Genomic DNA, 12,852 nt, shown 5'->3' with positions numbered 1-12,852 from the left:
GCTCTCACGGCATAACTGTTAGTGTAATAGGTGCATAATGCTCCCCATTTTTCTTTGACATGGTCGATTTTGTGTTGCTTATTGTTTGCTTTGGGGGAAAACGTATTGTGCGGGAGGGAGAAGCCGGGGGCATGTTTTGAAGGCCCTCCTCCAGTTTATTAATATTCTCTCTACCCCCCCGTCTGGTGGGGTTTCTTTTCTTACTCCTCTTTCCCTGTTTCTTCTATATTTCGGGTCTGGTTCCGGGGCGACAGGCACACTGCTGGGGGGGGGGGGCCGTACTCATCTGCAGAGGTGCAGGGTGGGGGGTTGGGGGAGGGGATCCTTTAGTCTTTAACCCTTTTTTTCCATGGCCTCCTTTTTCTTCTCTTATTCTTCTTTGTCTTCTTTTCCGGGATCAGCATGGTAGAACTCCTCCGTTGTTAATCACTGCTTTTTCATGTGTGCCACAATTTCCGTGGTGTTTTCTGGGTTTTAGGGCAGGGGACTGCAGGCGCAAATGGCCGTGATATTCCTCCACATCCTGAACTTTCTGTTTCAGCGCCATTGATTAGATAAATTGCTGTTTATTGTTGACGTTTATTATTCTGCCTGTCATTTTTCGCTGCTGGGAAACTGTTTGGCACCTGATCCTTCCATCTTCCCTTATTATAAAATGAAAACCTTTTGTATCCTGGTCTCCTACTTGGGCTGTTCAGTGGCTGAGAGTATACTAGCATGGAGATTCTGCTCCCCGTGGTGCTGGCTGTGATTAAACTGTGATCTGTTACTCTGACTGCTTAGCGGCCGGCCCCGGGGGTTGTAGGCCCATACTTGTTATTGGTTGAAATCTCAATAAAGGTTTTTCAAAAAAAAAAAAATAAATAAATAAAAAATAAATGCAAGGAAAACAATTTGTGTAAGAATTATTCAAGGTCACAGGGGCAAGACTCTCTGCAGCATACAGCTGACTCTGTCAGGGGGCCCTCCTGAAAGGCTAGGGCCCTGGGCCAGAGCCCACTTTGCTCATGCCTTAAAACGTCTCTGACCGCATCTACGCCTTGCACTACTTGTCTGGACTGACTGCTCCACAATCAGCTCTCTCAAAGGCATCTGGGTAGAGGGGCAAAGCCAGACGTGAGGTCTGCCAAGACCAGCAGAAGTTTTGTTAAAGACTGAAATGCATTCGTGGACCAGGATAAAGCGGTAACTATGACCCGGCAGTCCCGGCTTAATAAGGAAAGGAGAGACCACAACAGTTGTTACCCAGAAACTGCCCATATCGTCACCAACTTGGGGAGTAGAGTCGCAGAGGATAGCCGGAACCACATTCATATAAGGCTGGAACCCATTATTCCCAATTTCAGTGCTATGCACCCCCGAAGGATTGTGGCTCGTTAGGACAGTGACACAGCTGTAGAGTAGCCTTATGTACTGTGTTGTGATCCATTAGCATCCTGCATAGTATTGAGTTATTATAAAAACAAAATACTTATCTTGTATTAAGAGCATTTACTGCCTGAACATTGCAAATGTTGGTTGGTGATTGTGCGCAGTGTTGAGTCCTGAGTCTCTAAGTCCACACCAGTGCCCTACCTTAGCCTTGTATTGCTTCCAAGGAGAGTCAAGTGCTAAAGGGATGCACTTGGTCCATAGTAGGTAAGATCCTTCGATACAGTGGTAAACACACATAACACCCAAGGTTGTGGCCTAGTAGTAGCTCTTGTAAGCCTGGGATTCCCCAAATTGGGTCTGACATGTATGGTCCCTAAAAGAGAACTGTAATGGTAGTGAAGCCTCCCTACATGGCACTGTGGTCAGTAGTGTCTCATCAACAGTTGACTACATCAGATATCTTTTTAGCTCTCTTACGAAGAATATAGTCCAGCCGGCTAGTATTATATTCTGCTCTATGCACAGCTTTTAATGTATAATCCGTTTGCACATTTCACTTGAATACTCCTTCTTCTATGGAGGAATGTATGTCTGATCACATGATGGGGTAATATAATAATAGTACTTCATATAATATGCTTCTCTTTTCTTAACTTACCTTTACGAAATTATGTTTCTAATGATGATTAAATGTGAATATGCGTCATAGTTAGTGACCTTATGTTGTTGCATTATTTTCTCAGGAACATACCAACTTGCTCTGATAGTAGAGTAGAGATAAATAGGGCATTTTACATGTTATATATATATATATTCACTTAAAAAACCATAGGTTTCACACAGGTTATAGTTAGGTGGACATTTCCCTCGTAAAAAACCAATGAAATTCCCCCGTTATAGTTAGTTCAGATAACTATAACTCGCGCGCCCGCAATCCACTGCTCATGACGTCACATATTACATCACTCATGACATGTTCAGTGGCATCACTCATGACATCACTGATGACATCATCCTTGTGATAGAGTGGCGGTCGCGCGAGTTATAGTTATCTGAACTAACTATAACGGGGGAATTTCATTGGTTTTTTACGAGGGAAATGTCCACCTAATTATAACGTGTGTGAAACCTATGGTTTTTTAAGTGAATTTGTATGGTTTTTTTAAATGCTAAGTTATTCATTTTTTATTTTATTTTATTTTTTAAGGTTTTTTTCTGTGCGCGCACGAAGCGCTGCGCTGAGCGTGCACGCGCAGTGGGCACGCTACGCTGTTCGTGCCGTGCACGCTCAGTGCGCGCACCCCGTGATTTTTTTTAAAAAAATGTAAACATTTTTGGGCCCTTCGGGGTCCTACTGTGACCCCCTGACAAAGGCTAGGGGGTCAGGAACTCCCTACCCTGCCCCCTGTTCATGTTCTCCACCTTTGTTTTTCACTGCCTCAGACTGCGAGAGACAAAATGGCGGCCGACACTTCCTGATTTCGAGCGATTCGAATGTTTACTGACATCTAACAACCAATCAGAATTTGGCTCACGCACGTCACCGTGCGCGCACGGTGCGCGCGTATAGATATTTATATGGTTTTAAATGCTATTTTCTCAGGAAATATTGAACAGATTTACACCAGACCTGCAAAAAGCACTTCCCTGACCTGAGGACTACCTCTCTGCCAAATTTCAAGTAATTCTGTTCAGCCGTTCGGGCTGTACCTTCGACTAAAGGTCCTATGGAAAAATGCATTGGAAAACCGCGTTTTGGGACCCCCCTTTTTTCTCAGCCCCCGCTTGACGAATCACCCCGAGACTTTCAGGGTAGGAGCTGAGCGGAGCGCCCCATCTGTTTTGAAAATTTCGCGAGGATTCGTCAACCGGCGCCAAAGTTATTCAAAATAGAATGTTGAGGTTTCCTATGGAAAAAAAAAATCCTAACTATAACTATCTACTGGCGACCGCTAGTAGATAATGTGTATATATATATATATATATATATATATATATATATATATATAAAACAAAGATTGATGTTTAATTATATTTATACAGATCAGTTTGTACATATTGACAGCATTTTATGAGAACTTGTCTTTGTAATGTTTCTTTTGTTTGCATTGGCATACTATTAAACGTAAATTAACTTGAAACTTGATATCAGTGTGTTAGAGCGCTTTCAGCACTCTATTTTGAATGGGGGCATTATAGTCATAGATGCCATGCACCTAGGTACAATTCAGTATTGTGTGCAGAGTTTGTAATCATCGAAAATGTACTCAGTAGATTTATGCATATATTCATTGTGGTGCAATGTTATAATATGATCATGTATGTATCGTCATGCCTGCATATACAGAAGCAGGACGGTTTATAATCATATAAGGTAACACTACGTTGTTAAATTGCCTGACTTTCTAGGCCCAAGACTGTATTTGTTTTTGCACCTCCTTGCTCTCTCGAGAATTAAATAATGAAAGCATGTTGTTTTCAAGAAATAGCAGTGTTCTCATCCTACTGCAGGTATTGGAATGCCAACTCGTTATTTTCAGATGGGAGAAGATACAAGGAATGCTTTGAAGACAGTTGGAAGCGAGAAGGGAGGATATCTTTCGTGTCTGACTGTCCTGAGAACCAAGGCCACTGCACCGCACAAAGCCTTCTTAATTAAAGGCGTGGACTTCCCCATTTAGAAAAAGTTGCAATGGAAAACTTTACCAGGATGTAACTGAGAATCGAATTCTTTATTATATGATGCTCAGGGACAGAGACCCCAGACTTTTGCTAGCTTTCGGAGAGAAAGGAGCATCTTAGAACTCGCTCCTAGCCTTAAGCATCCTAACCCATTTGACGCAAGTACTTCTCAGGAAGTCAACACGTGCTGACACCTTTGGGATCTGATAGAAAGGCATTAGATGGGAATCCTTTTAGCATAGGGTAGGGACAGATTTGATTTATTGTCTCATGAAGAGTGAGTTGGACTCCGTTTCTATTTTAAGCTGTATCCTGCTTTTGGAGTTCACCATTTTATTTCTTTTGTGCCGAATCACTTATATTTGTAGGATCGGTTCTGTATAGATTTTTCTGTACCTGTATATGATGGTCTTACGATGTGTGTACATCTTATTATTCTTGGCCTTATAATAAATTGACAAACCTAAAGTCGGAGTCTGTGGTACTTTCAGGTATGGTATTGTCATCGTGTTATGAAATGTTTTTCCCCTCCACCACTGTTTAGTAGGTAAATAAAAGATCCTGGGCGCTAATTGCGAGGAGAAAGATAGGGGTGCAATTTAGCGTAATCCAGTGCCTAGACAGGTTCTCTGCATCCTAAGCATAACTTCGAGAGTGGTCAGAAATACAACTGTGCGCCATCAGCATAGCTATGCAAGACCACCCTTCAGGCTTTTAGTGGAAAATTCAAGAATTTGAAGATTGTTGTTAGAAATTGGAGACAGTGTGAAAATCAGGACCAACCCTGCATAACAAAGATGAAGTTCTGTGTTTCAACTAAATCCATACAAACTCTAGTGATGTCATTAGCCAACACAAATCAACCCAGCGAGTCCCAGAGGGCCATGTCCACTGTCTATGGTCTTTAAAACAGGACAACGGGATTGATGATATTAAAAATAAGAGGCAGCTCAAGTAAGATATCGAAAGTTGGCATCCACTGTCGGGTCCAGCAGTAAGATGTTCCATAACAGTGGTTATTTATGTCTATTATATATAATATTCACCCTGACTAACTATGTAACTTATTCTGGTGGTTAAAAGTGGGGCAAACTGGCACTTAGTTTTGGGGAATGACACTTGTTGAAAAGGAAAAGATAGAAAGCAAAGCAGTGGCAAAGGGAGAATTGGAGGTAAAAACAAAAGAACCTGCAAGACTGTGATAAAGAGACAGGACATGGAGGGTGGTGGAAGAACGAGGCCTGAAGTGCATTCTAGATAGGCAGCCTAGATATACGTCAACTCCAGTATTCGGCAGCACCACAGCGGGCTCCTACAAAAAACTTTGGTCCCCTGCTTTTATATTTTTTTTTTATTTAGCACCGAAAGCATACAAATATTTCCAAATCAGGGCACTTTATTTCAAATGGTGTCATTGGGATTGCGTCCTTTATGTCTCTGCTGGCCGTGCAGTGATACACACAGAAAGCATTCTCTTAGTTATCAGAACTCACTTTCACTAGCATCTAAACAAATCACCAACTAGATGAATGAAGTAAACTCCGTACCGTACCTCCAATGTGACGATCACTGAATCTCTGATGGGTTTACTCTGAGTCTCGCCGGCCTCCATTTGGAATCCACTTCCCATTATCATGCCGAACATCACTGAGGAAGAAAGGCAAAGCGTGAGAGGAAGCCCCTCTTCGACCATCAATGATCCAAGTAAACTTTCACCACCTGATTTCGACCTTCAAGATTGGGTTAAAATGGTTAAAAATGCCAAAACTCTGACCAATACCAGACTTTTGTCTTTGGATTCTTCAAGTCATTAAAGAAATATATTGAGGTTGGCAAAGCACAAGATGTATTTTCATAAGTCACGGTGATCATATTACGTAAACTAGAACACAGTCAAACAAGATAGAGGTGAAATTGTAAAAAAAAATGTTAAATGGTGAACTATGAATAGGATTAAGTGAAAGGTTGACCGAGACTCGCTAAGGTCAAGACGGCTGAAACTTTATCTAGGTGGGCTGCATTGATGGCTTCAAAGCCCTAACCTAGGTTTAGAAACATGTGAACTCAGGAAAACAAACCCTGAATGTGCCAAACTCCAGATCTTATTGGGAATATATAGCTAAGGGCTGCTATGAAGACATTTACCTTATGCTGAGACAGCTGATATTGATGAACTTTATTGGTCTTCTGCATGTTTTAATCAATAGGATTTCAGTGTGTGGCTGTGGGGAATTCCAGCTTCCTAGCTATGATCCCTAGCTCTTTTGCTTTTTGGTGCACCCCCTATCCAATGATGTCTGGAGCCTTTGTCTGCCTCTTATCTTAGGGGTGTCTGTAAATAATCACCTCCATCAATCAATGTAAGATAGGAAAGTTTGGCTTTTGTATCAATGGGCTGTAGGTATGGGATAACAGATCTATTCAATAACAGAGGAAGAAGGAATGGTATGTATGGCATTTGTATTATGCGACACATATTAACATTGTGAAGCTAATTCTATCCAATTAAATTGACACATATACAGATAGATTATTTTCCGTGCTGTTTTAATGGTAGTATTCAAAAAAGTATGCCAAAAGATTAAAAACAAACTCAAATTCATGTTCATTGAGACAGGTGTGACCAAGTGAAGATGTATTCCTCAAAGTATATATGTAGTTTAAGGATGACCAATAGCATTTCTACTTTTCACAGAATGTTTTTTTTCTTACAAGGTGGATGCTCACATGGAAACATGATTGCATGCATTATTAAAACAACTATGAAAAGATTTCCTACTGATTTATCAGTTTGCCCATGAGTTGTGTTGGACCCACCTTCCAGTGCAGAAGATGACGTCAGGGACTTGGAGACTGCTTTGCTTTCCTCATACACGGTTAGAAGGTCTGCGTCTTCTATGGCAAAGTAGATCGGAAGCATTGTCTCATTCACCAGCAGGTCCATTTCCTCCTCCATGAAATGCTAGAAGCAAAAGACCACAGGGGTTTCATGAGCAGTGCCCTAAACAAACAACAGAGGCCTGGTGAAGCAAAGAAGTGTCAGTATCTACAGACCTGCATAGGTGTGGCCACACTGTTCATGATCGCCACAATAGTGCATCATTTACATGGGTCATCATTTACATAGGTCCTTGACCATCAGTTAGCTGGGTATATTTCATAGAACTCAATTTTTCTCCTTCAATATAAATGCATCTTCCATTCATATACATCTCATGGGATCCCATTTTTTTAGCAATGGAGTTTATTCAAGCAAGGATGTTACAGAAGGAGATTTAAAACTAAGGGCCCGATTGCAATGTTGGACGGACCGGAGTCTGTCTGACATCGCCCTGGTAATGGAACCGAACGACCTCCTGTCTTCGGTTCTAGCCAAGCTATTAGGATGCGAGCGAACCCTGTATGGTGCAATCCTATACTTTCCGAATGGAATGCATGCTCTCATAGCAAAGAGCAGAGGTGCAGTTCATCCCTGCACCCCTTGGAGATACCTCAAGGTGCCTGCCACCCGGGTGCAGGGATCAACAGGGGGGCACCATAGGTGCCCCATAGCCCGCCATTCGGTGGCCTTGCACCCGTGAGGGCCCTGCTGGGGGCACCCAAAGACAGTTTCCCAATGCCTTTCTGTGTAAGAAAGGCCAGCACAGAAAGGCAGTGGGAAACTGCCATTGTAATCCCTCAGCTGAAAAGAGCCGGCTGAGGGATTGCTGAAGGCCTTTGAATGGCGGACGGGCTCTCCAAGCCTGTCGTAGGCCATCCGGAACTCCTGTTTGGAATAGTTTCTGACCGACTCCATCAAAATGGGACAGTTGGAAATTATTCCAAACAGGAGATTACGATCTGAGCCATTTCTTACTGCATCGTAATCGGGCCCTAAGAAGAGAAGCCTGTGAGAGAAGCGCTATAAGGTACACCGTTAGCAGTAGGGCATACATTTCTGGGTATATGTTAACATTCCCAGCTGACATATTAGAGTAGGGACTGTTTTCTAAGAACTAGGCCAAAAGTGAGAATATGGTTGAGCCAGGTCAGGTAATGCATGGTACTAAAAGACAATGATTATTCATGTTGCCTCAAGGCTTTGGAGATCACAATATGCAATGTGAACTCATACCTGAAGCAGTAATCTATGTTGCATCATTGCCAAAAATTCAAAGCTGCAAAAAAATATGGAAACCTACATCTCAAACAAGGTTTTCCCAAAGATACACATCTGAGACACAATGAGTTGGGACTGATCAGAGGTGGGAATGGCCCTTAGGGATTGGATTAATTGAAGTTTAACTTTCAGGCAAGACACAAGTGAAAGCAATCACCAAGGGAGCAGGGATGCTGTTTCTCTTCTCAAGCGATCATTGCCAAAGGACCTACTGATCTGCGGTGCCATTAAAAAAAACAGGCAGGCTCCCATCCTTCAGATTATTAAGCCCCCAGTTGTCGAGCAGGGCCCCCCTCCCCGATCCTTTTTTAGGCCGCTGGGAATCCATCCCCTAGAGCAGAATAATTTTTTATGGGGAGGTGACGTGCGGCCTCCCTCCTGGAGCCTCTGTAAGGCCCCTGGGGGCTCAATTATGCTTTTTTGGGGGGATTGCATGTGGTCCCCCACCCCTGCCTTAGGGTGGCCCTGGGGACTCCATCCCCTGGAGCTGGTGTTTTTATAGGGAGGGGGCATTGTCCCCTGTCCCTGAGCCACACAACAGCCGGCAGGGGCCACGGAGATCTTGGGGCTCCCAAGCTGTCCCCAAAGATGGCCATATTGTGTGTCCTCAATGTAATATAATGTCCGGCACCTAGAATGGGTGCTTGCTGGAGAGACGACAGGGGCCGCAGGGGCCTGTGGGCTTCAGCGTTTCCCCAAAGTTAATGTGAGGTGTGGGTGTACAGTGTGGGACCAGAATATCCATTAAGAAAAAAAATCAAAAAAAGAATAAGTGAGCAGCAGAAGGAGCTCAATTAATAATCCCTGCTTCAAGTAAGGAGCACCACATAATGCCATGTGAGGGCTGTTTAGCTATATATTTGGATTCTTGTGGGGCCCCTAAAAGGGGAGAGCTGCAGAGAGTGCAGCAGCTCCGCGGCAACATTAAAAAAACACAGTAAGTCTCCAGGGTCATTGAATCCGTGACCCAGGAGAATTTACCATATGTTTTTTTAAACACTTTGAGCTGGAGCTGTAGGCTCTTCAACTAGAGTGCAGGGACTCCTTGTGGTTGGTTCAATGGCTGCACTTTGTGGCTTGAAAATTGTTAAAAAGAGACTCAAATGAATATTATTTAAAAAAAAATGTTATTGGATATATTTTGTAACAATCATTACTATTACTTCTTCATTGACTCTGAGTGCATTTCAGATCATCCCTCAAACAAAGCTATGAGATACAGGGGTTGGCCAAATTTAAAGACTCTACACAAAAATAATTCAAAGACAAAATTTGGACTAAACTTGCTGCTGTGTCATGTCTTTCATGTTGTTGACAAAAGCAATGCGCTGTCAAGATGGTGGCAGGTTGCAACTTTACATAAGTCTGTTTGTTTGTCATCATTTTGTTGCAGTTCAATAAAAATGTACTGAGTCCTGAAAGTGTCATTGTGCCAGACTGACCAATTGCCTTCTCCTGCTGTAAAATTGAACTCTTATATTTATTTTTTGGCTATACCATAGGATTAGTCTAGAGATCACATGGCCCCACTGTGGATACTTTAGCTAAGTCCTTTGATTTTATCATGAATTCCAGTATGTTGTAGCAGCCTTGTAGTATCAAGCAATGCAGACAACACAAAAGCTCAAGAACTTCATTCCTGATTAAGTCTTTAGCACTAGGATTGCTCCTCTCGTGCCTGGTTGTGTAAGACACTTCTATCTTGTTTACCAAGAACCATGCCTAGTTAACCCCAGAGGCCATCTGATGACCAGAGCCAGGGACTTAGGCTACTTCACTCCTATTTAGGCATCCTACCCTGGCTCCCACTACAATCTTAAATTGTTTCCAAAAAAAGATATATATCATCTACAGTTCCACCTGATAATTTTTCTTTAAATAGTTTCATTCTACTTTTTTATTTGGTTACTGTTAGACCTGGGGGTCGCTAGTTGGCTGAGGTAGGTACCTTAGGCCAAATAGGGACCCTTGCTTCCACGGCAGGGAAAGGTAGGACACCTTCTCAAATAGCCCCCGCTCACCCCCTTGGTAGCTTGGCACGAGCAGCCAGGCTTATCTTCAAGGCAAGTGTGTAAAGTATTTGCAACCATGCTCTCAATAACCCAATGATGACACCACAAATGGACTCCACACGAGTTTCATAAAAACGAGTATAACTTTATATAAAAAGATATACGATGAGACCACACGATATAAATCCCACAAATGCGTATTTGAAATATTCCTCCGGGCCGGTTGTTAGGCCAGCCAGCACTTTTAAGTTCTGGCGATATTAATGAGTAATTCTAAATGATACACTGCAGTCCTAATGCAATGCTATGCAGTTCGTAATGTTAGAATCAGGCACTTTGCAATGTAAAGATAATGCAGTTCGTAATGCTAGAATCAGGCACTTTGCAATGAAAAAATAGTGCAGTTCGTTATGCAACAATCAAGCAGTTCGTAATGCCAAAATAATGCAATGCGTAATGCAACAATCAAGCAGTTCGTAATGCCAAAATAATGCAATGCGTAATGCAACAATCAGGCAGTTCGTAATGCAGAAATAATGCATTGCGTAATGCAACAATCAGGTAGTTCGTAATGCAGAAATAATGCAATGCGTAATACACTAACCAGGTAGTTTGTAATGCAGAAATAATGCAATGCGTAATACGACAATCAGGTAGTTCGAAATGCAGAAATAATGCAATGCGTAATACACTCCAGCACCGATCACGATGCCTTAGGCGGTCTCGCAGCCACTCGTACTGACTCGCGGTCAGCTTCTGTCAACAGATGCCCCCACATGGGTATGCTGTAAACCAAAGTGCAGCTCCGCCCTTCGGCCCCGGTACTGCCACTCCTTGGCAAGTACGGGCTGCGATACGAGCCGAAGCAGAGGCTCACACTGCAGGAATGGGAGAGGCCGAGAGCGTCTCTTTCCGAGCCCGCACCCTGCCCCAGGCGGCGACACACGTTACCTGGAAGGGTGCTACCTCGCTCTCCTCTCCTCTTCCCGTGACTTGGGCCTCCGATGCAATCTTTGTGGAAATGGAGCAGCGGAACTCGGGCCCTCCCTCAATGGGGTTGGTTCGAGTTCCCGCTCTGGCAACGGTGGGCTCGGGCCGGCGGCTTAGCTCCTCTGGGGCTGCCGGTTCGGGCCGCTGGTGCTACGAAGATCTCAGGCTGCAACAGGGCACACGCAAACAGCGTCGCTGAGACTCACTTGAGCTTCGGTTGTGCACGATCACAGGGCACTCCTCACGAAGGTCTCAGGCTGCACGAAGTACACGCACACAACGTTGCTCAGACTCACTTGAACTCCGGGTGCACGATAACAGGGCAATCCTCACGAAGATCTCAGGCTGCACAAAGTACACGCACAAAGCATCGCTGAGACTCACTTGGACTCCGGGTGCACGATAACAGGGCAATCCTCATGAAGGTCTCAGGCTGCACAAAGCACACGCACACAGTGTCGCTGAGACTCACTTGGACTCCGGTGCACACGATCACAGGACAATCTTCACAAAGGGCTGAGGTTGCAAAAAGCACACGCACACAGCATCGCTGAGACTTGCTTGGAAACTTTTGTGTTTCTGAGTTTCCGCAGTAGGGAGCCAGCTCACCTCGGGCCCTTGTGGATAAGTTACTTCCAGACACAGCACACTGCAAAGTCCTTTCAAGCAAGGGGACACAGCACACAGCAAAGTCCCTTTAGCCTCTCCTTGGTTAAAGCAGCAAACTGCAGGCCAGCCCCAGAACACACAGCAAGGGTCAGTCCTTTCCTTCAGTCTCTTCAGCTGTTTCTTCCTTGGCAGAGGTTCCTCTTGACCACGAAGTAGGTTCAATCCTTTTCAGTCTTGACCAGTCCAACGTTCAGGCGTTTCAGCTCTCATAGTTATACCCCTAAATGTATTTGAAGTCTTTGTGTTCAGGCCAAGCTTTTGGGAAGATAGGCTGGAAAGGAATATGCTACTTACCAGTATGCATCTGTTCTTGGCATGTAGAGCTGCAGATCTACACACTTGTGCATAGATCGCCATCTGGTGTTGGGCCCGGATGTTTGCAGTTTGTTTTTCCTCTTGGAAAGTCTTTGGAAGTCACGAGGTCGGTGACTCCTCCCTTGGATCGTATTGCGCATGGGCTTCGACTCCATCCTCAGATTGTTTTTTTCCGCCATCGGGCTCGGATTTAATCTTCGCGCTCCGGTTCCGAACAGCTTCCAACATATTACACAGCCTCCCCATTCTATCCTATGGGCAAGATTGCCTTTCCACAGTGAAAAACGAAATGGAGATTATTTCACTGTCAGGACATGGTACACACCTTAGTACATGTCCTACCTTTCACATGCACTGCACCCTGCCCAGGGGGTACCTTGGACCTACCACAGGGGTGTCTGATGTGCATAGAAAGGGAAGGGTAAGGCCTGGCAAGTGGGTGCACTTGTCAGGACAACATGGCAGTTTAACAAACTGCGCGCAGGCACTGCAATGGCAGGCCTTAGTTCTCTCTTTAAGGCTACTTGTGTGGGTGGCACAATTAGTGCTGCAGCCCCAGTAGTAGCATTTGCATTACCAGCCCTGGCACACATAGTGCACTTTACTAGGGACTTTACTAGTAAGGCAAACATACTAATCATGGACAACCAA

At 44.1% G+C, this 12,852-nt stretch overlaps 1 protein-coding gene across 3 annotated transcripts in view; it reads right to left on the bottom strand.

Annotated features, from left to right (window-relative positions):
• LOC146863856 (BOS complex subunit NCLN-like) overlaps positions 1 to 12,852 on the bottom strand; it is a 239,404-nt gene that overhangs the window by 129,625 nt on the left and 96,927 nt on the right. For all 3 annotated transcript variants that reach the window (XM_085628490.1, XM_085628507.1, XM_085628499.1), the window contains exons 3-4: positions 6,874 to 7,018; positions 5,609 to 5,703 (exon numbers count right to left, since the gene is read on the bottom strand). In XM_085628490.1, coding sequence (XP_085484616.1) covers positions 5,609 to 5,703; positions 6,874 to 7,018 — 240 coding nt within the window. The remainder of the gene's footprint in view (positions 1 to 5,608; positions 5,704 to 6,873; positions 7,019 to 12,852) is intronic.

This window comes from Triturus cristatus, chromosome 2_1 (genome assembly GCF_964204655.1).
Source record: "Triturus cristatus chromosome 2_1, aTriCri1.1, whole genome shotgun sequence".
Taxonomy (NCBI): Eukaryota; Metazoa; Chordata; class Amphibia; order Caudata; family Salamandridae; genus Triturus; species Triturus cristatus.
Note: the sequence above shows the minus strand (reverse complement) of the source record. Positions and strands in the feature narration are given on the sequence as shown.